This window comes from Hevea brasiliensis, chromosome 9, assembly GCF_030052815.1.
Source record: "Hevea brasiliensis isolate MT/VB/25A 57/8 chromosome 9, ASM3005281v1, whole genome shotgun sequence".
Taxonomy (NCBI): domain Eukaryota; kingdom Viridiplantae; phylum Streptophyta; class Magnoliopsida; order Malpighiales; family Euphorbiaceae; genus Hevea; species Hevea brasiliensis.
The window spans coordinates 36,134,578-36,156,672 of record NC_079501.1 but is presented as its reverse complement, the minus strand read 5'-3'; the positions used below and the strand labels follow the sequence as shown (position 1 = coordinate 36,156,672).

The 22,095-nt window shown below is 37.3% G+C and overlaps 1 protein-coding gene across 2 annotated transcripts; it reads right to left on the bottom strand.

Annotated features, from left to right (window-relative positions):
• Positions 1–19,134: 19,134 nt before the first annotated feature.
• On the bottom strand, positions 19,135–21,422 carry LOC110631533 (uncharacterized protein At4g10930-like). Of its 2 annotated transcripts, XR_009151383.1 has the most exons (4): positions 20,204–21,422; positions 19,859–20,009; positions 19,523–19,660; positions 19,135–19,403 (listed from the first exon to the last, which is right to left on the bottom strand). XR_009151383.1 is itself a non-coding variant. In XM_058153734.1 (3 exons), the coding sequence occupies exons 1-3, from the start codon at positions 21,260–21,262 to the stop codon at positions 19,584–19,586; spliced, it is 1,287 nt and encodes a 428-aa protein (XP_058009717.1). In that variant the 5' UTR covers positions 21,263–21,422; the 3' UTR covers positions 19,135–19,583. The 2 variants fall into 2 exon arrangements, 1 of the variants encoding a protein (XP_058009717.1); XM_058153734.1 differs by having other exon boundaries at positions 19,135–19,660.
• Positions 21,423–22,095: the final 673 nt, after the last annotated feature.

Sequence of the window (22,095 nt, the reverse complement as noted above, 5' to 3'; positions counted from 1 at the left end):
CTCCTCAGTTTGTTGAACAATTTTGGGTCCAATCATCTTTCTTTCACCCACGTCATCCCAACACAACGGGGTTCTACATTTTTTGCCATACAAAGCTTCATATGGAGGCATTCCAATGCTTGATTGGTAGCTGTTGTTGTAAGCAAACTCAATCAAAGGCAAGTGTGTATCCCAACTACCCTCAAACTCAATCACACAAGCCCGTAGCATGTCCTCCAAAATCTGAATTACCCTCTCGGGTGGCCATCATGCGTGGATGGAATGCAAGATCTTGAAGTTCAATCTAGTTCCTAGGGCTCTCTGAAGACTACCCCAGAATCTAGAAGTGAACCTAGGATCTCCGTCTGATACAATGGATACTGGCACTCCATGAAGTCTCACAATCTCATCGATGTATAACCTGGCCAATCTGTCCAAACTATAGTCCATTCAGACTGGCAGAAAATGAGCAGATTTAGTCAGTCTGTCAACAATGACCCAAACTGCATCATGACTCTTCTGTGTCCTCGGAAGTCCCATCACAAAATCCATCATTATTCTCTCCCATTTCCACTCTGGTACTGGTAGTGGATGTAACAACCCAACGGGTACTTGATGCTCTGCCTTTACTTGCTGACAAGTTAGGCATTTAGAAATAAACTCTGCTACATCTCTTTTCATACCCATCCACCAGTAATGCTCCTTTAGCCCTCTATACATTTTTGTACCACCAGGGTGCATGGCAAAAGGAGACTCATGTGCTTCCTTCAAAATGATCTTCCTCAATTCAACATCATTAGGAACACAAATTTTACCCTGGTGTAGCAGTCGGCCATCATCTCTGATTGAGAATTCTGGTTTCTTGCCCTGCCGGACTTCTTCCATCGACCGATACTTCGATCATTACGGCGACCATTCTAATCTGATCAATCAACACTGGCTGTACATGCCATGCAACTGCTGTCTGCCCATCATCATTAATCTCTAAGTTGGCATGCAATGATCTTAACTCATGTACCAAAGACAAAGGAGTAACTTGTAGACTTGCCATAGTCTTGCGACTTAGGGCGTCAGTCACAACATTAGCTTTCCCTGGCTGATAGTCTATCAGATAATCATAGTCTTTTATCAACTCTAACCATCTCCTCTGTCTCAAATTCAACTCTTTCTGGTTGCCCAAATACTTCAAACTCTTATGATCTGTATAGATGTAACACTTTTCCCCATACAAATAGTGTCTCCAGATCTTAAGAGCAAACACAATAGCTGCAAGCTCCAAATCATGTGTTGGATAATTCCTCTCATGCGGTTTTAGCTGGCGTGATGCATAGGCAATGACATTTCGATCTTGCATCAATACACAGCCTAACCCATTATGAGAAGCATCACTATATACTGTATATTCTTTACCTGGAGTAGGTAAAGTCAGGACTGGAGCTTCAGTCAAACATCTCTTCAATTCATCAAAACTCTGTTGGCATTTATCCGTCCACTGAAATTTTACATCTTTTCTAAGCAGCTTAGTCAATGGAGATGCCAACATGGAGAATCCCTTCACAAATCTACGGCAATATCCAGCTAAACCTAGAAAAATATGAATCTCTGTGACATTTCTGGATGGCCTCCAATTAAGGACAGCTTCAATCTTACTTGGATCTACTTTAATGCCCTCTTCTGATACTACATGCCCCAAAAAGGATATCTCCTTCAGCCAAAATTCACACTTCGACAATTTAGCATATAGCTGTTTCTCTCTCAAAGTCTGTAGTACAATCCGTAGATGTCTATCACGCTCTTCTGCATTCCTCGAATAGACCAATATATCATCTATGAATACCACAACAAACTGGTCGAGGTATGGTCTGAAGATAGTGTTCATCAGATCCATAAAAGCAGCCGGAGCATTAGTTAACCCGAATGGCATGACTAGGAATTCATAATGGCCATAGCTGGTTTTGAAGGCAGTTTTGGGAATACTCTGCTCTTGTACTTTCAGCTGATAATAAACTGATCTCAGGTCAATTTTGGAGAACACAGCTGCACCTCTCAACTGATCAAACAAGTCATCAATGCGAGGCAATGGATATCTATTCTTTATTGTCACCTTATTCAACTGCCGATAATCAATACACAAGCGGAGAGTGCCATCTTTCTTCTTTACAAACAACACTGGCGCTCCCCAAGGTGACACACTAGGGCGGATAAAGCCCTTGTCAAGCAATTCTTGCAACTGCACTTTCAACTCTTTCAATTCTGCAGGTGCCATTCTATATGGCGTTATAGAGATTGGGTCCACACTAGGCATAACATTAATCTCAAACTGCACCTCTCTTTCTGGAGGTAATCATGGTAATTCATCAGGAAATACATCCGGAAAATCACATACAGTAGGGATGTCCCTTAGTGCTGGACTCCCCACTAAGGTGTCTATCACATGTACTAAGTATGCTTCACACCCCTTTCTTCCATAACAGTCTGGAGTAGGGTATCTTCTGAACAAGTAACACATGGAGATTTCCCTCCGTTAGTTCATATTCATGATGTAATGCACTGTATGTAACAATTATGGACATTGAGCAGTTGTACTTAACTTAACAAGAAACACACAAATTTATATGTTAAAACATACTTCAAAAACTTGCTCTGATACCACTAAAACATGTCACACCTTACCCCTCTGTAAGGCATAACATGATCCCGTAGAATACCTAATGAACTACCGAACTTCACCTACCGATAACTCATTAAGTACCCTACAAGGGATTTTAAACAATTTTCTTACTTTTGACAAGTGGTGAGCATTTTCTAATAGGTATTTAAAACATATGATTACAAGTAAATCTAATTAATATTTTTGGTCCATTTTAGTTTTCCGCAAATTTTATAAAAATTTTGACAGAGTTCTGTCTGTATTTTGAGAAACCAATTCTTCAAATACCTGTAAAAAGCACTTCTAAAAGTTTTTCTCTACCACTACTTCGATTTCACAATCAAACTCAAACATTTTCACAATCATTTCAATAAATTTCTCAAGTTCAAAATTCAATAATCCTCAGCATACTAGCAATACATTTCATTTAAATTAAATTAAATAGTTGTACTCATATTTCATTAGAGACAACACAATTTATGTGCATTCTTACAAAATTTACATCAAAAGAAATACAAACTAAAATTTATTACAAACTTCATACAAATTTTTGTACAAGCTGCTCAAGACCCATTTCACGTCCATACATTTATATGCAATACATACATGAAAAGAAATATTTATAATTAGGGTATAAATTATACCCGAAGACTTTAAGCTGATAGCTCTTCACACCTCAAAGACTCGGTCATTTGCTCCTCTGTCTCTGTATCTGCATGACAATAAAGAATCATTGAGTACTAGGACTCAGTGGTGCACAACATACTAAAATAATCTTTACGCAAAAATAAAATCACATTTATTCAAAAATTTGACTAAACGTGAGCATTAAACACAAAACATGAATTATGAGATTTTAATGCAAACCACTTTCATTTCGAAGTATCAAAACACATTTCATAAAACCCACAGTTAGATCATGCCATTCGAAACAAATAGAATCTCAATAGCCAGAGGCTAAAGAGAAATCACATCACAAGGCTAGCTAGCTCAAATATATGGATATCCATTCACATCCTCTTCTACTGGCACACCTCAACACTTCTCCAGAGAAAGAATCAAAATTCGAAACTAATTACCCCCACTAATCGTGTTAGTGAGGTGTTCAAATATATGGTCATGATACTGTGGTTTCAAAACTTATCTTAACAATTTGTTAAACATTGTCATTTCAAATATACACAATAACTTCCAACAATTTAAGTCAAAACATCATAACTAATGTCACAAATAAATTCTCAATAATTCAAAGCAAATGTAAAATACATATTTTATTCACTTTATCAACACATTTTAAAGCATAGTGATGTTGTGCACAAACCTCAAATGAGTCGCCTTTTGGCCTTAACTGGACTCCTCGGGTTCTGTCTCGGTATTCTTTTCCGCTGAAACACACAATTTTATAGTGTTTCAGTACCATAATTTAACACAAATCCAAAAATAAATTTAACTTCACTTATACCTAGCTCTAACATGCTAATTTCGACGTCCTTGAAATTTTTGTGTTTCGGATTACTATTCATTACACTATTCAAGTCAAATTATTGACTTTTTAAGGCTTAATAGGTATGGGAACTCCAACTTCACCCACATACCACATTTTGGCCATTAAACTTGTTGGTTTTTGGTCATTTTCTCAAAGCTTAAGTCATTTTGGCAAAATTGCCAATTTTCGGTTTTGGTGCTCCGAAGTTGCACTATTCCATTGGTCAATCTACTGTTGGAATTTGGCAAAACTTCCTTCATAGAAAATGTTCCTTATTGTCTTAAGCGTATTCTCATTTTTGGATCACCCCAATCAGAGTTTTGTAGCTCAAGTTATGGCCAAAATACAATTACTGTTCACGTGCACTATTCATGCTGAGATTTTGGTTCTGGCAGATTTTTGGTCCAACTTTATTCAGTAATTTGATCAAGTTAAGTTCATAATTTGATCTAACTTTCTTCATATGAAATGTTCTACTATGTCTTAGGTTTCCATCGGTTTAAGAATCGCCTAAATCGGAGTTTTCTAGAGAGAGTTATAGCCATTGGAACTTTACTGCTCAATGGCAATTCTGCAGAATCGCAGGTACAATAACTCCACTTTGCTCAATAATTTGACTAGGTTAATGGCATAATTTGGGATGATGTTCTTCATGAAAGTTTTAGGTCTATATATTATCTAATATCTAGTAAAATTTCAGGTCAATTTGACCTTTCTAGCTCGAGTTATGACCAAATGAACAGTTACTATTCATTTGGTCAGTTTGGTACAGTGGCAGCCTGCTCTCATTTCACTTTGGTCAATTGGTTCACTAAGTTTTAGTCAGTTTTTGGCCATGTTTCCTCAATGAAAATTGTGCTATTTTATGTCTATTTTCATCTCCAATTGGTGGCATATCAATTGGGCTTGTAAAATTCCCGTTTTGGTCCTTCAAAGTAGGTTTGGTCATGCTGCTAGCAGCATGACCATTTGACCTACGAATTTGGTTTTCATTCCAACAATTCCCACACATCTATTTTGGTCATTATTGACCATTTTTCATCTCATAATAGACCAAAGTCATCATTTAAGCCTTTCTCCAAAATTTGGTTGACAAACCCTAGCATTCAAACCCTAACTCATACACTTCATGCAATTAACTACATCTAATGGTTTTAATGCTAATCAATTAACTAAGTAAGGTTCCTAAACTCATTCAAAACCCTCAAGCCATACAAAATCATACTCCCTCTAAGCTGGACGAAATTTCAGCAATGGTCCTTCCCCATATTTGTTTCATTTAATCAAGTTCTAAGCTCACTTAAATACCTAAACATGCATTTGAAGTATAAAATTGAAAGTTAGCACACTAACCTTTCTTAAATCCTCCAAACCCTATCTTTAACTCCTCTTTCTTCTTGTAATCCTTGTGCTTAAGTTGAGATTGCAAGTTCTAACAAGGTTTTTAGGGGATTTATGAAGATTAAGTGGAGTAAATTAAGCTTAAGTGTAAGCTTAATGGAAGAAACTTTCATGGAGAAGAGAGGGAGAAGGTGGGGCGGCACAACGAGGAAGAAGGAAGCTAAAATAATTTTTGTTTTTCTTTTATTTTCTTTAATCTTATCCCTTTTGAAGACCAAAAATCCCAAATTAATAAAATAAGTTAATTAATCTTTTATGACATCATTCATGATGTCATTACATTTGACTTTTCTAACTTCTTTCTTTCTTTTTTTTTCTATTTATTTTTTTCTATTAGTTTTTTAATTTAATTCTCGATTCCGAAATTTTCTTTTCTCCGTTTTTATTTGACAGTTAGGTCAGGAGTCAGCTCTCGGGGTCAATTGACCAAATTGCCCCTCGCCGGTTCATCCCGGTTTGCAAATAATTCCATATTTCTTCCGGCTCCCTGACCTAATTATTTGGCTGGCTTAACAGTTCTTTTTCGTGATTTTCTCTTTTCCACTGTGTTCATAAGGGTCTTAAGGACCGCAGCGTCACTTTTTACGTTTCGAAATTTGAGTTTAAAACGACTTCGCAGTCGTTTCCGAGGAGGTCACTCATCGCTGTGACTCTCGGCTCGTTTAACTTCTTCTATTCTGTTTTTCTTATTTATAGTTAACTAATTAAACATTACTAATTATTTGTGTTTATGGCTTCTCAAGTTGTCTTAAGTGTGGTTCTAATCCCCTTAATTGTCTGGACCGACACCGGTCACCGGAACAGTGAAATCTACCAGGCTATGTAAACGGGGTGTTACAATAGAAATGGGTGTTGTTTACCTCAATAGCAAACTCGACTTCCCTTTCTGGTGGTAAACCAGGCAACTCTTTAGGAAATACATCTAGGAAGTCTCTTACTGTAGGTATATCACCCAGGTTTGGCTTAGCCTACCTAGTATCAACCACGTGTGCTAGGTAAGCTTCACAGCCTTTTCTCATCAATCTTCTTGCAACTGTGGCTGAGATAACATTGGATAGGAAATCTGTCCTTTCACCCATAACAGTAATCTCATTACCCTCAGAAGTTTTCAGAGAAATCCTCTTCAACTTGCAATCAACTATTGCTTGATGATGTGACAACCAGTCCATTCCCAAAATCACGTCAAACTCATAGAAGGGCAACTCAATTAGGTTTGCCGAAAATTCATACCCCTGAATCCTCAATGGGCAACCTTTATACAACTTATTCACTACCACACTGTGGCTTAGTGGATTTATGACCAGAATGTCTTGATCACTCTCCTCTACTGGAACTCCCCTTTCTATGGGTAGTTTGATGCAAATGTAGGAATGAGTGGATCCTGGATCCACCAATGAATGTACAAGAGTGTTGTAGAGGGAAAACATACCCCTGATGACATCCGGGGCATCTTGCTCCTCCTGAGCTCTGATGGCATAGGCCCTGGTAGGTACTCCAGTATCTGTCCTCTCAGCTGACTCGGATGCAGGCCTCAGTGATGGACCAGCTGCCTCAGATTTACCAGGTTTCCTACCCCTTTGTGGTACAGGAGCAGGTCTGTTAGCTTATGTCGGAGCAACAGTAGTAGTCCTCTTCGGACAATTCTTGATCTGGTGTTCTATAGATCCACATCGTAAGCAGGCACCGATCACTCGCTAACATTCCCCCTTATGCCACTCTGACAGTACTGACAGGCAGAAGATGCTAGGGCTGGTCCCCGTAACACCGTCCCTGGAGAGCTGCCCACTGATGGTGTGGACTGGCCTCTCCTAGGTGTGAACTGTGGTCTGAGCCCCTGAGACTGACCCTGACCCTGACCCTGTGGTGGTCCTGAACTCTGAGCAGGAGGACCCTTACTCTTCTTACTGGGAGTAGAAAATGTACTGGACTGACCCGGACCCCTCTTCTGCTGTCTTTCCCTTCTATTTTGTTCATTGATTCTGACCCTTTCCACTTTTGATGCTGCATCTACCAGTTTAGCAAAATCTGTGATCTCCAGTGCTATGATCATGACTTTGATGTTGTCATTGAGCTCTTCTTCAAACCTTCTGCACCTCTCTGCCTCTGTAGGGACTATCTCCCTCCCATATCTGCTCAGTCTGACAAACTCACGCTCATACTCAGCCACTGACAACTGTCTCTATCTCAGACTGATAAATTCCCTTCTTCGCTCTTCTAAATACACTTTGCTGACATATTTCTTCCTGAACTCTGTGAGGAAGAATTCCCAAGTGATCCGTTCCGGTTGCACCTCACTGGTTACTGTGTCCCACCACTGATATGCATCATCCTGAAGTAGGGACACAGCACCCACCAGGTTCTGCTCGGGGGTGCAGTTTAGCTATTTCAGCACTCTGATGGTTCTATCCAACCAGTTTTCTGCGGTCATGGGATCATCCTCCCTCTTCCCAAAGAAGTCCACAGTCCCATGCTTTCGCAGTTTCTCCAGATGAGATTTCTGTGGTACTGGTGGAGGTTGTGGCTGTGGTTGTGGTGGTGGTATTGCCCCCATCATTTACCGGTAGAATTCAATCATTTGCTGAAATAGAGCAAACTAAGTTTGGGCAGGTGCCTCAGCTGCTGGTGGAGCAGATTCTCCCCTGCCCCCAGATTCAGCCCTGGGTGGAGCATGACTCTCCACCTCTTATTCAACTGCTCTTTGCGAAGCAGGATCCATATCCTATTCAAAATAAGAAAACAAACAGATCTGTATCAGTATCACCTCAATACTTACAAATACAATGCAATGGTATGCACTCTATCTAGGCCTAAAAACGCTTAAATCGATGCTCTGATACCACTAAATGTGACACCCCGTACCAGTCTACAGTGTAGCCGAGCAAGTTATGCCACTCAGTGTGCCGGAGCACCAATTTATAATTCTATTTACAATTTATCCCTTCTTAATTCATTTATTTTCAAATTTTGACAAATCTGAATTTTTTCGTAAATTTTATAGAAAATCCGACAGAGTGCCGGCTGTAAATTGGAAAAACAGTTCTTCTGAACTTGCTTAAAAACACTTCCAATATAATTTCCAAATCCCAACTCCATTATACACATTCAAGTCAATCTTAAAATCTCAATCTCAATCACAAAACTATTTTGAAACTTTTCTGTTCACTTCATCACTGGAAGCACATTCATAAAGATTTCTCAACATAATATATAAAGAATTTCAATAATATGAAATTTCATATATTTACATCATCAATAATTTCAAGAGTCTATAATTATAATCCCACAACTAATACAAAATACAAAATGCAAAATGCTACCCCACAATCCTAATGTCCTACCATATGCACTGCAGGTGTGAGGTGACTCGGGACTCCGAATGCAAATCTAAAGGCTTACCCTGTCTGATCTCTGCTAGGCTCACCAGCTAGGTTTCCAGTACCTGTGCGTGGCAAAAGCGACGCGCTAAGCAATTTTGCTTAGTGGTGACAATATAAAATAAAATAAAATAAATTAAATTAAATTAAAATAAAATGAATATGCAGAATGTGTGTTTACATTTTGGTAGACTTCTGATATTATTTGCATTATTATTCGATTAAAATTTTGTAAGGTTTATTATCATTGCCCGAGTAACCCATACTAATTGATTGGACTGGATAAACGGGTAAACTGGCACTGGGTATTAAGTACCTCGGACCATCACAACATCAGTCATATTGTGTCTCCCGGTGTGCAACAGAACAGCTAATAAGCTGTAATAATTATTGGGGTTAAAACCCAAGTGTAATAATTCAAATAACATAGCCAAAGGCTATTATGTCACAGAATGGCATGGGAAGCCATGAAACACAGAATGGCATGGGAAGCCATGAAACACAGAATGGCATGAAGCCATATGCAGTACTGCTAATAGAACCCTATTGGCATGCCAAACTATCAAAACCAATCTTGTTAGGTATATTAGGGCATTTTACACTTTTAAATTTTACAATTTTTGAATTTCAAGTTTTGGTGTTACTATTCACTTCATTAGTTAACCAAAATATTGACTTTTGCATAGACAATAGGTACATTGGTTTTAATACTCCCAACATACTACATTTTGCATTCAAAATTTGTTGGTATTGGTTGCCAATATCATTTCTAAACTTAATGTTAATTGAGTGGAATTTTCAGTTTTCATGCTTTATATTTACTGTTCTATTGGTCATTTTTGCAGTGGGAATTTGGAAAAATGATCAACATGAAAGTTGTTCCTTATTTTGTCTAGTTGAATTTCCTTTTTTGAATCACTCTATTTGGAGTTTTGTAGCTCAAGTTATGATCCAAAAACCATAACTGGCCGGATTGAATTTTTGTCCAGAATTTCTGGACTGACCATATCTACAGTGTAATAAATAGTGACTGCAACTCACTTGTTGGATAGGTTCTGGTCATAATTTGGGTTAGGTTTCTTCATGAAAGTTGTTGGTCTATATCTCAGCTTGTTTCTGGTAAAATTTCAGATCAATTGGACCTTTCTACACTGAGTTATGGCCAAATGACCAAACACTGTTCATTTGGTCATTTTGTCCAGGCAGACTGCAGATCATCCAGATTAGGGCAAGCTTTTGGTCCACTTGGTTTGGTTTTATGGGCATAATTTCTTCACCAAAGTTGTGCCATTATGTGTCTAGTTTCATGTCCAATTGGCCTTGCACCAATTGAACCTCTACAATTCAAGTTTTGGCTGCCCAAACCTGCTGAACTCATGTTCAATTCTGCAGGTCACCTAGGGCAGCCACACCAAACCCAAATCCCATTACTCAACACACTTTATTTTTTATTTAAACAGAACTAAATGGTCACCAATTGACCATTAAAACCTATTTTCATCATCACATGGTCAAGTTCTCATTTTCCACCCCAAACCCTAACTCACACATTACCATTCATGCATTTACATACCTTCCATTGTCCTAAGTATTGTATTAATGTTAAAAGCAGCCAAATTACAATTTAACTCTAAGAAATCTCCAAAACTCTACTAGGTTCAAGGCTGCCCAAAGTTTTGGGATGGACATACACAAGATATTTAGTAAATTTCTTTGCAATTTTGCACTCAATTATACTTATTCAACATAAATTTGAAGAGAAACATAAGTTTAAGTCACTAACCTCTTAGGGAGCTAATCCAAAGCTTGTAAGAACTCTTTATTTTTAATTCTTTTTGCTCCCAAAAGCTTCACCAAGATGAAAGAGCAAGTTTTTGTGTTGACAATTAGGGTTTTTGGTGAAAGAAAGCTAGGGAAAATCAAGCTTGAAAAAGCTTGTTCATAGTGGTTAGGGAAGGAATGGTTTACGGCAAGGAAATGAAGAAGGGAGAGAATTCTGGTTTTTCTTCAATTTTGCAGCCCATTAAGTCTATTTTAAATAAAGTTATGCCATGTGTCCATATGGGATAGGTTGGGAGAACTTTAATGACATCATTATGACATCATTATGATGTCATAATGTCATTTTCTTTCCTTTTCTTTCCATTTCTTGTCTAATTAATTTCAATTAAATTTTTAATAACATTTATTCATCTTTCATGTTATATAAATTATTTATTTAACTAGACAAGTTGGCCAAAAATCATCTCTGAAGACGAAATGACCAAAATGCCCTCCATTTGGCTTAACGGGCCAAAATTGTCTGTACCGATTAAAAAATTTTTCTAAGTATTTTATTGGCATTCTAATGTCATGAGAACCTCAATAACTCTTCTTTGGAGTCCCAATAATTATTTTATAATTTTCTCCCCGGGTCTAGGGCTCTTAGTTGCGAGAACCGCAACTTTTCACTAGGTTACCCATCGTTAGAGCACCGGCTCATTTAACTTGGTTGTATTTTATTTCTAAAATTTTTCCTAAATTTTTCTTATTAATATTTGAGTTAATTATGGTTCTTCACTTTAGTTTAAATATTTTTCCGGACGTTCTAGTTGTCCGGACCGACATTGATCAACGGAACAGTAGACTGTACGGACTAGCTACAAGGAGGGTGTTACACTTACATTCATTAAAGAAAATAAACTTAATATTACAAAAATTACATTTACATAAGTCTCAAATTAATATTACAAATATTCACAATCTTAAAATGTTATAGTAATGTAATAATTTTTATACAACTGATCAATGTCCGTACAACCATTCATATAGCTACAAAATACATCAAAAAGAATTTACAAAGGGTATAACTAGTATATACCCTATGAGAATCTCAAAAGAACTGCTCCAACTATGCTCCTAATATGCTCACTCAACAGCCTTTCCTTTCTCTTTACCTGCGACAGCATATAGAGCTATCGCTAAGTATGTCACTCAATGGTGCACAACTTAAAAATTTAAAACTCAATATAAGTCATAATTTATCAAATTTAACCAACCACGAGTTGTATAACCATGAAATCACAGTATTTCTAAACCAATAGAATCATTTATAGAAATCATATTTCACAATTCATAATTCACAATGTATAAGTGTTGCCAACAATAACACACAGTTTAGACCATGACACAAAATTTCACGATCAATGCTTTGTTGTACACCACGACAAAGCAAATCAATCTCACTAGCCATTATTAATGAGGGATGGGCTAGCTAGCTAGTGAGTACTCATATACTCTCACCCCCACTAACCATTATTAATGGAGGATATAATCATAATCAATTATAAAACCCCAAATAGCCATTACTACTGGGGAATTCTGAAAGAGACTATCATGCTAACTGTGGTTTTAAAACAAATTTCAAGGATTTTTAAATTAAATAATCACAATCAATTTATCATAAAACCCACAAAGGGTTGGCAACACATAAATTTCTTAATTGCAAGAGAAAAATTATAACTCATTCATATCAAGCTCATTCAAAACAATTTCAAGTTAAAAACAAAGAAGGAAGTTAGTTGTGCACAAACTTTCAATGAATCTCCTTTTTCTTTACTTACTTCTCCTTGTCCGTCACAACCTCTTTTTCTACTGAAAATACACAAGTAGAATGTCTTAATATTCATCTGAACTATTGCCAAGAACTCATTATATGAATGTCTAATGCATCCCTAAGTTAGCTTTGCAATTTCAATGATTTTTAGGTTCTAGACAGCTTAGTACCTTGACTTTTGAACCCAATTTTGACCCAGTTTCAATCATAATTTGGCAAGTGCTCTACATGAAAATTGTTCCTATTGGTCTCAGCTTTATTTTTCTTTTTGAATCACCTAATTTGGAGTTTTGTAGCTCTAGTTATGATCAAATTACTAATTACTATTCACGTGCACCAACTCTGCAGATTCCATGTTTACCAGAATTTACCCAATTTTACATCTAGCATCCCAGCCTATTATGCCTAGAATTAGGATCAGGTCCTTAAAACAATGTTTTAGGTCTTTATCTTAGGTTTTCAAATCATTTTGAATCATTTCAATTGGAGTTTTGTAGAAGAAGTTATGACCTAATAACCATGTTGGGGTCATAGGCCAAAAGCTGATCTACAGGGATTTCCAGGTTTGGCATTTCTAACTTAGTCTAACATTTTCTCTAGCGTGACTTAAGAACTGGATTCTGGTCAAAACATGAAGTTTTAGTTCTATGTTTTATGAGAATTTTAGCTTTAGAATCACCTAATTTTTATTTTTGTAGCCCAAGTTATGGCAATTTTTCTAAAACTGGTCAGATGCTTACCCTTCACATTTTTCAGGTTTAGTCTAGCACTAAGGCAGATTTATTGGACTAATTTTATCTAGCAATTTGATTGGGTTAAGGTCATAATTTGGCTCTACGATCTCATAAGAATTGTTCTTCTATGTCTCATATTTCCATTTGTTGAAGAACCACCCAAATTGGAGTTTTCTGGAGTGAGTTATGACAATTTTTCTATTATTGTTCACGTGGTCACTTTGCCAGGTCTAGAATTTCCACATCCGGATTCAAGGCTCATTTAGCGTCACTTATAGTCATTTTCTGAGCAGAGTGTCTTCATAAAAATTCTAGTCCTTTGTCTTATGTTTCATTTTCAATTGGTTTCATACCAATTGGAGTTATGTAGCTCAACTTATGAGCATCTAAGTGTGCTGGACTTCAGTGTCTAGAATTCCAGCACACTCGCCCCTTTCCTATTCCATTAATTCCTTCCACCAACCAACATCAAACCACAATACCAATTGGCCATAATTTAACATTAAACACATCAATGACACTCCTAGCATAAAAGCCCCAATTTTCCAAAATCCTAATTGCATATTTTATCTAATCCATACCATTCCATTAATTTCTTTCATCAAATCAATGTCAATTCTCATTCAAGGCACTTCAAATGACCATAATTTGCCATTATAAACACTCATTACACTTCTTACAATAGAAACTCTAATTTTCCATTTTTCAAAAATAAGGCTTTGTTAAAACACTCCAAGTCCCTATAATCCATTCCTCCCTAAAGCTTGGAATTACACATATTCTTCCATGAAACCCAATGTAACCTCCTTTCCTCATTCTGTTGACCCCACCAAAAGTTGGCAATGATAGAATTAATTTCATTTCACAAGGATGAAGGGATGCGAAAGCATGACATTGTGTAAACTGGAACTGCTGAAACAACTGCCTTAATAAGAACCTCCTTACCACCTTTAGATTATAGTTTTTCGTTCCATCCTACTGTCTTACTCCAGATGGATTCTTTGATTTTTGCAAAAACATGTTTTTTTCATTGACCAATAATTATCAGGAGCCCTAAAAATTTATCCTGCCAATTTAAGTTCGAAATACCAAAATATGATACAATACTCCTCTTAGCATCCATGAATGTATTGGGACTAAAAGTTAAAGCAAATTTATTATAATTAATAGTTTGACCAATCACTGCTGCATAATCTTGAAGAATCTGCTTAATTTGCATAGCTTTTTTCTTGTTTGCTATAGAATAAATCACTGAATCATCGGCAAAGAGGAGATGAGAGATGGAAGGCCCATGTCTAAAATGGACAATCCTTGAATTGATGAGGATTTAATCTTGTGTGAAAGCCCCTTGACACATAACAAGAGAAAGTAAGGAGATAATGGACTCCTTGACACAAACCTTTAGAGGGAGTAACTAAATTTGTCTGATGGCCATTAATTTTGATTGAGTAAGATACAGTCGACATGCACTGCACAATCTAGTTAATCCATCTATTATGAAAACCAAACACTGGCATCATATGCTGTAAATAGTCCCATTTAACACATTCATAAGCTTTACTTATGTCCAATTTCAAAGCCATACCACAATTCTTGCCTTTCTTTTACGTCTTAAGATTGTGCATAAGCTCATGATTGATCAAATATTGTATGAGATCAGTCTCCCATATGTGAAGGCACTCTGCTCCTCTCCTATAATATCATTCATGAATACTTGCAGGCAGAGTTAGAATTTTGGCTATTATTTTGTAGAACACAGTACATAGCCTTATTGGTCTTAAATCTGTAATTGATTGCACATTCTTTACTTTCGGAATAAGAGAAATGATGGTGTGATTGATAGTTTTTAGCATCCTCCCTCCTTAAAAGAACCCTTAGATTGCCGACACTAACTCATCCCCAACAATGCTCTAGTAGGGTTGGAAGAATCTCCATGTGATGCCATCCTCACCAGGAGCTTTAATTGGATTAATGGCAAAAATGGCTTTATAGTTTTCCTCCCTTAAAATTGGTCTAATCAGCTGTTCATTAATCTATTTCGAAATTTTCTTTTGAAAACCAGTCCTGAATGAGTTGCAATTGGATGGCCTTGTAATTCTATAGATCTTAACAAATAATCTATGGCAATCTTCTTCATATTAGCAATGAAGTGCTTCCAGTGGCCATGACAATCCCGAAGGCTTGCAATATAATTCCTTTTCTGCCTTTGAATGGCCTTCGCACGAAAAAAAGATGTATTACAATCACCAAGCTTTAGCGAATGTTGTCTTGCTTTTTGGGCCCAATATTGTTCTTCTCTGTTAAGTTCAATCAACGAGTCTTTCTCTAGATTACGAACAATCTCTCCATCCCACATTGGTGCATTCTTGGTGACATGAAGATCACATTCAATTTGCTGAATGCAAAGTCTAGAATTGCTGCACTTTCGCCTGTTCCAATTCAATAAGGCATGATTACATTCTTTTAATTTTGAAAATACTCGAAACATACCTGAACTATCAACAGTGTGCTCCCAAGTCAAAGAAATAATGTTAGAGACTTCAGGATTTTGAGTCCAACGATCATCAAAGGCGAATTGCTGCTTAACTTTCGCAATGAAAGGGTCCATATCTATGAAAAGAGACCGATGATTCAAGCCTTCATCATCAAGATGCCAAACGATAGCCACAGGATAGAGAAACAGTAGCCAAGAAGAAGCTAAACTTTGGCCTAGTCGTTCTTTAATATGAGAAGTACCATCGTGCTAATTGGTCCATGTGAAAGGAGATCCTTGATATCCCATGTATGTAAGCCCCATCACGTTAATGTAGTTTCTAAAACCCAAAGTTTGAGAAAAGTGAACAGCATCACCACCCTGTTTCTCTGAGGCATGAAGGAAAGAATTGAAGTCTTCTATGATCCTAAAAGCTGGAGAAAGCTGAATTTTGTAGTTAGTCATGAATTGGAATTGCTCATTTCTTACATCATCATCAGCACTAAAGTAATAGAAAAGCATATCCCATTCCACTTGTAAACGTTGGTCTGAAATCCATACATGCACAAAGAAGCTATCAGATTTCAGAATGCCATAACTAAACCACCCGAAATCTCTTCTGTATTAACAAAAGAGAAACCCATAGCCCAACAAATTCTTTTTAACCAAAACACATTTATTTTTGGTTTCCATAGGAAAAGCAAATCAGGGGAATGAGTTTTACATAACTCTTTCAAGTGTTGGATTGTTAGGGGGTTTCGCACACCATGACAATAGCTTCATTGGGCACCTTGGGACCATTCTGGGTTGGCCTCCTCCACCACTTCAGTGTTAGAAAAATGCAAGCAAGACTTCTTAGTAGCAATGTTCTTCACTTTTTCATCTTTAGTTAGTTTCTCTACAATAAAGTGGGTCTCCACTTCTTTGTTCTCCATACCTTCATTCTCATTTTGTTCTACTTCTCGAATGACTACCCTATTGTTACTTCTCGAATTCTGCCTTGTTACTTCTCGAATTCTCTCTTGCCCTTCTCTTCTAGTTGTGTTGTGGAGCACCTGAAGGGAGGCTTTGCGCATTGTCTGCTTTGACATTATCGCCACTAGCTTTTGAATTTTGGGGAGAGTGAAATAATTCTGCTGTTATGTGAATAAAATCATCAAGGGGTGCAAGGCTTTTGGGTCCAGCTCCTATTTAATTGTGGACAAAGGAGGACAATTTTGGGCTAATGTCTCATAACGTTTAAACGATTTGGTTTTGTTACTTCCTTTTGCTGATGGGTCAAAATGGTTAAGTGAGTGTTGTTATGCATGAAGTGGGTTTTAAAAAAACATGAAGCCCAAGGTTAAACTTGGCGGTGAGCTGCTAATTTGAACCAACTCGTAAAAAAGGCTTAGAAAACAAAGGCTGCAGTGTTTAGGCACATATGTAAAAAGGGTTTAAAGTTAAAACGCTCTGCATTAGATTAAAGTACTAACCAACGATTTGGACGGTGGTGGATGATGGTTATTTGTTGCAGTGGTGGGCTTCTTGACTTGAGCCGAGAGAAACCAAGGCGTTTAATGTTGCAGTGAGGAAGTGTTTCACAAGAGAGGGAAATCTCTCGAAAAACTTCTTTGTGTCTGTACAGTGAATACCCAAAGTGGCAAGGTATTGCCGAAAGTGAACTTGCATCTCTTATTGGGAAAAGGGCTCAAATCCGTAAATGGCATATTTGTTTGATGTAGGCATGAATTCCCAAATTTTCTTATGTTCGTTCTGAATCAGAATAGAGCGATCCAGAAAAGGTCCTATCAACGGAGAGTTACCCAAAAACAGAAAGTTTTATATCCACTTCATTAACCGGTAGAGAAACATGCAGGCATAAAGCATCCATAAACCCAATCTGTCCTTCATGGGTGAGATCTACTTCTTCAAATTTCCCAATAAGATTGGCAATAAGTTGAGCATTCTTGGCATTGATTTGGTTTGGTGGAAGACCTAAAGCATGGATCCAGAAGGGAGAGTGTTAAAAAGACAGCTCCTCTAGTGGTGTATCCGGTGGCCATTCCTGGATGGATAATAAGTGCTGGTTGTGTACTGTTCATGGTCGATTTTCAAAAACAAATTTTGCATCTACCTCATGCTCAAAGGTAAATAAGAGAATGTTGTTTCTTCTTGTTGTTACTTAAAAACCAAAACGTGTTTGCCAAGATTTTGTAAAGGACGCTCGGATAGTTGCAATACTGATTTTCTTATCCTATAGAATGTTGCCTACCAACACTCTGTTTTGTTGCATTTGTTGCTTGTCCTGGAATGATTCTGTGGATAGTTGGACAATGACATCCTTTCAATTTAAGCCTTGTGCTTTTTGTATAAGCTCTGACATAGTTGCTAAAGGTACGTGGTTTGGTGAACAGGGGATAGTTGTAGGAGCAAATGGGGGAAAGATATATAGTAAATGATGACGAGGTGGGTGATTGACAATGAGAACTATAAAAAATGGAGAAGTTGCTCAAGGCAGAAAGAAGGTCGGAATCAATCTAACAGCACTCAAGATGGGAAAATTTAGAAGGCTTTACCGACAGAGTCTTAGCCTTTGGTTAGTCTTATTCATACTAAGCGAGAAGGAAATGTGCAAACTGATCGATATTATTCACAAAACAAAGCTCATAGTCTCACAAATTAAAACACTCTAGTAGATAGAGAAAAGACTTTGCCTCTTTCACCATAATTCTCTTTCTTTCCTCTTTGATTCCGTTCAACCCGTCAAAGAAGAAGAAGACAAAGCCAACGAACAACATATGTGTGAAATGTGTCACCAGCATAAAACAGAGAATTGGGTTGGAGAAGCGACGATGAAAAAGCAACAATGAGAGGCATATGTGCACTCTAAACCTCTTTCTGCTTTAATTACCTCTTTCTCAGGGAGCTTGGTAAAGAAGGATTCGGCTTGAACAACAGAAATGTCAATGCAATAGTTACGCCAAATTAAGAAAAAACATGATGCATCGCTAGTCATCGATTGAATGGATTGAAGTTGCGACTGTGAATCTGCGATTGTGTTTTGTAATAGGTCATAATTGAAAGTGAATGGATCCAATAGACGAACAAATAATTGATTTAAGATGATAAGTAAGACCGTTAGATGTTGAAAGAAAATTAATCAATAAATTAAGAATTGTGAATAATTGTTTGTTGTTAATAAAGTTGAGTGGATCTTGATAAAGGGAAAGGCACGTAGGTGAGGGTAGTCAAGAAAAAGATAGTCAGTTGAGTCAGGTGAGAAGTGAGTTAGGAAGAAAGATTTTGGATAGTTTGAGGGTATTTAAGTCGTTTCAATTTTTCTAGCAAAGTGATACCAAGTCAGCAGGCTAACACACAAATAAGCTATATCAAGTAACAAGGGCTTTATTGTTCATTAAATAGATATTCAGAGAATTTGTTACAAATTAAAGTTCAGGGATACTCTCATTATGAGGACTAGAGTTGAGAAATTCTCATTATAAAGACTAAAGTTGAGAGATAGTGAGTAAAATTCAAGTATTAGCTATCATTAGAAACAGAGAAGCTTATATATGCAATTGTCCTGTGCTGCAATGCATCACAATCATTTACCCAAACGCATTATAGCCTCTTCATTTGGATTCAATTTGGTGAATGACAAATCCTTTCTTCCACGCACATTTACTAAGTCTAATTCTGCAGCTTGCAATTCCTTCAGCTTTGAGGTTCCTGCAATGGGAGCAAACCATATAAGTAGACATGAAGGAAACGTCCATGCATGCTCAGTTTCATTATTCCTGAAAGATCTCATTCTGAAGATTCTATTAGATTTGACTAGAAAAATTTACACTTTTTCCCTTCTGCTGCCTTGACAAAAGCACTTCAGCATACATCACGTGGCCATAGCTTCTAATGACCTACTACTTGATATGCATGGAAGCAAGACCTAGGCATCAGGTTTTGGCGCAAGGCATCACTTTGTATTTCTGAGATACATAATGTCAATGATAAGTCATGTAGTACGCTGTAATTATCAACAAAATAACTGGTTTGGGAAATTAAAAACTTGAAATTAACAGCCCTGTAAAATTTGAGACTGATTTACTCTAATCATAATAGATCGCCTTTTTCCTTCTGCTGTGCAGTCTCAACATACTGCTCAGCAAGTTTCTTCACTTTCTCACCTTCCTTGATTAGGACATTTGCATTCTTGGCATTCATGTGGTATTTCATAACTTTATCGGTGGTTTTTGCAACAGCCCACTTATATTGTTCAACAGTGATTATGCCACTTTTACAGAGTGGCCTGATGTGCTCTTTGACATAGGTTTCAACCTGCAGACAATGAGAATAACTGGTCAACAGAAAGAAGTTTGTAAAGAAATGGTAAAAATTAGTAGATATGGGGAATTTTTGAAACAAAAACAGTCTCTTAATGCTACATAGTAACACCTCTTTTGCTTCAAATATAGATACATGGACTACAATGAGAGAAACATAGATGTTATCATGGATAGGTCCCCAAATACCTTCTTTGAAATAGAATTGATGAAATCACACTGCTTGTTCATATCAATCTTAGATTTATCCTTTCTTGGGATGTTTTCGCTTGTTTGGGAATGGTTGGATGATTTTTCTCCATCACAGGAGTTCTGACTAACAGAAGCAACAATTGCACGCTTAACTTGGCTCAAATCATCATTCTCAGCTGGTGCTTCAGCATGAACCTGCCCAGATAGTTTTATCAATGAGTCTTCTGGAAATTTGTGTACAAGTGGTTCCTTGTCTGGGCCATATAATTCTTCACACTCTGCAAGAAAGGGCTCTTCACCAAGCAACAGCTCTTGAGGAACACAAGACTTATCAGTTCCAACTTCAATTGTTGAGCTAATGGTACCTCCATTATTATGATTCTTCAGCAGAGGGGAAGAATGCTTGGATTCTTCAATATCCCCCAATCTCTTATGATATTCAAAGTCCAAAACATCATTCAACCTTTCAGATTGAAGAGTGGAGAAGACTACATTCATCCTTGACTCAGTTTCTTCAGGTTGTAGCTTTGGGACTTTCATAGCAGCAGCACCAATGTAGTCTTCATCTTCTAAATCATACTCAAAGTCACCATATATATCCACCTCTGGAAGAGAATCTATTTCAAATATGTTATCAGGCCCTTCTTCTTTGTTTTGCAATGGGGAATCATCTACTTCATTAGAAGCCTCCTTGTTATGACATGGACTACTTGGAGGAGAATCTGATAAAAGTCCTGCATTTCTCAATGCATCCCTCACTGCAGGATCAGTAGGAAGTTTGTCGCTAGCTTGTTCTGATTGATCAGTGGGCTGTAATGACATTGTTGAAGAATTTGATTCCTTGGCTCTAATGGACTCGCTGTTATCTGAACAACGAATTATCTCCTGGGAACAAAGGTTCAAATACACTATTTTGCTATTTGACTTATCAGCAACAATCTTCTCAATATTAATTGCATCTGCAACAGCCAACTCCGTTTCTGCTGTTCTGTGAATCTCTGGCAGATTTACTTTCCTCAAGAAGTGTTCTGTCAAACGATAAAGCTGCGTCTGCATGACAAAAAACAGGAATTAGCTAAATCAGGTCTGAGTTTAGTTGGGAAGAACAACAATAATCTGAAAACCATTTCTCTCAAGCTCAAAAATTAGAAGTTGACATTCTACTGAATTAGCAACACTTTGTCCAAATCTACCCTGCTGATATATGTCACCATGAAATCATGGATTTAAAGTTTGCCAACACAAAAACCCAATTTTGGCAACCAAATATGCCTGGATCTGAATTGAATTTGATTTGAAGTGAGAGTTTTAGTGTTAAAGAGACTGGGGAGTTAAAGGCAGCAACTAGTAGCAAGGTTAGCGATAGAAAAGCTAGAGCACCACTGAACTGGTGATGTCAGGAGTGCGTAAATGGTGGCAGACTAAACACATTTCCATCTTTCTAATTTTACATCTGAAGTTGAAACAAAAGGTTAAAACTATCCTGAGCCCTTTTCTTTTCCTTTTTCCATAGAAAAGCAACCTAAAGCATGCCTCAAGGTAGCATAGCATCTGCATAAACAAGCTAAATATACATGGCATTTCTTACCTGCCTAACTGATATGGGGATTTTATTATGGCGGCTGGGTGCCAATACTGGTCTCAGGTCTAAGGGCGGTTGAGCCTGCTCACATCAACCATTAAAGAAAAAATTATATACATGAGCAAACATTAACATCAGTTTGCACAATGTATTACTGAATCAAAGAGCTAGCAGGAAAACTGGTTTTAAGGATTTAGTAAAATACATACTAGTAAGGGGTAATTCCCTTTAAGTATTGCATCGTATTCCTGTCTTTCATGTATCACATTTGTACAAGAAGCAGCTTTTTTTCTTGCAAGCACCTCCA

Bases quoted from the DNA above. Each gene is read 5' to 3' on its own strand.
- LOC110631533 (XM_058153734.1), bottom strand. From the start codon at position 21,262: ATGCAGACGCAGCTTTATCGTTTGACAGAACACTTCTTGAGGAAAGTA. The intron at 20,010-20,203 runs GTATTTGGGGAC...CATTGTCTGCAG, and splicing joins TCAATTCTATTTCAAAGAAG to GTTGAAACCTATGTCAAAGA. The intron at 19,661-19,858 runs GTGAGAAAGTGA...TATGTATCTCAG, and splicing joins AAATGTCCTAATCAAGGAAG to AAATACAAAGTGATGCCTTG.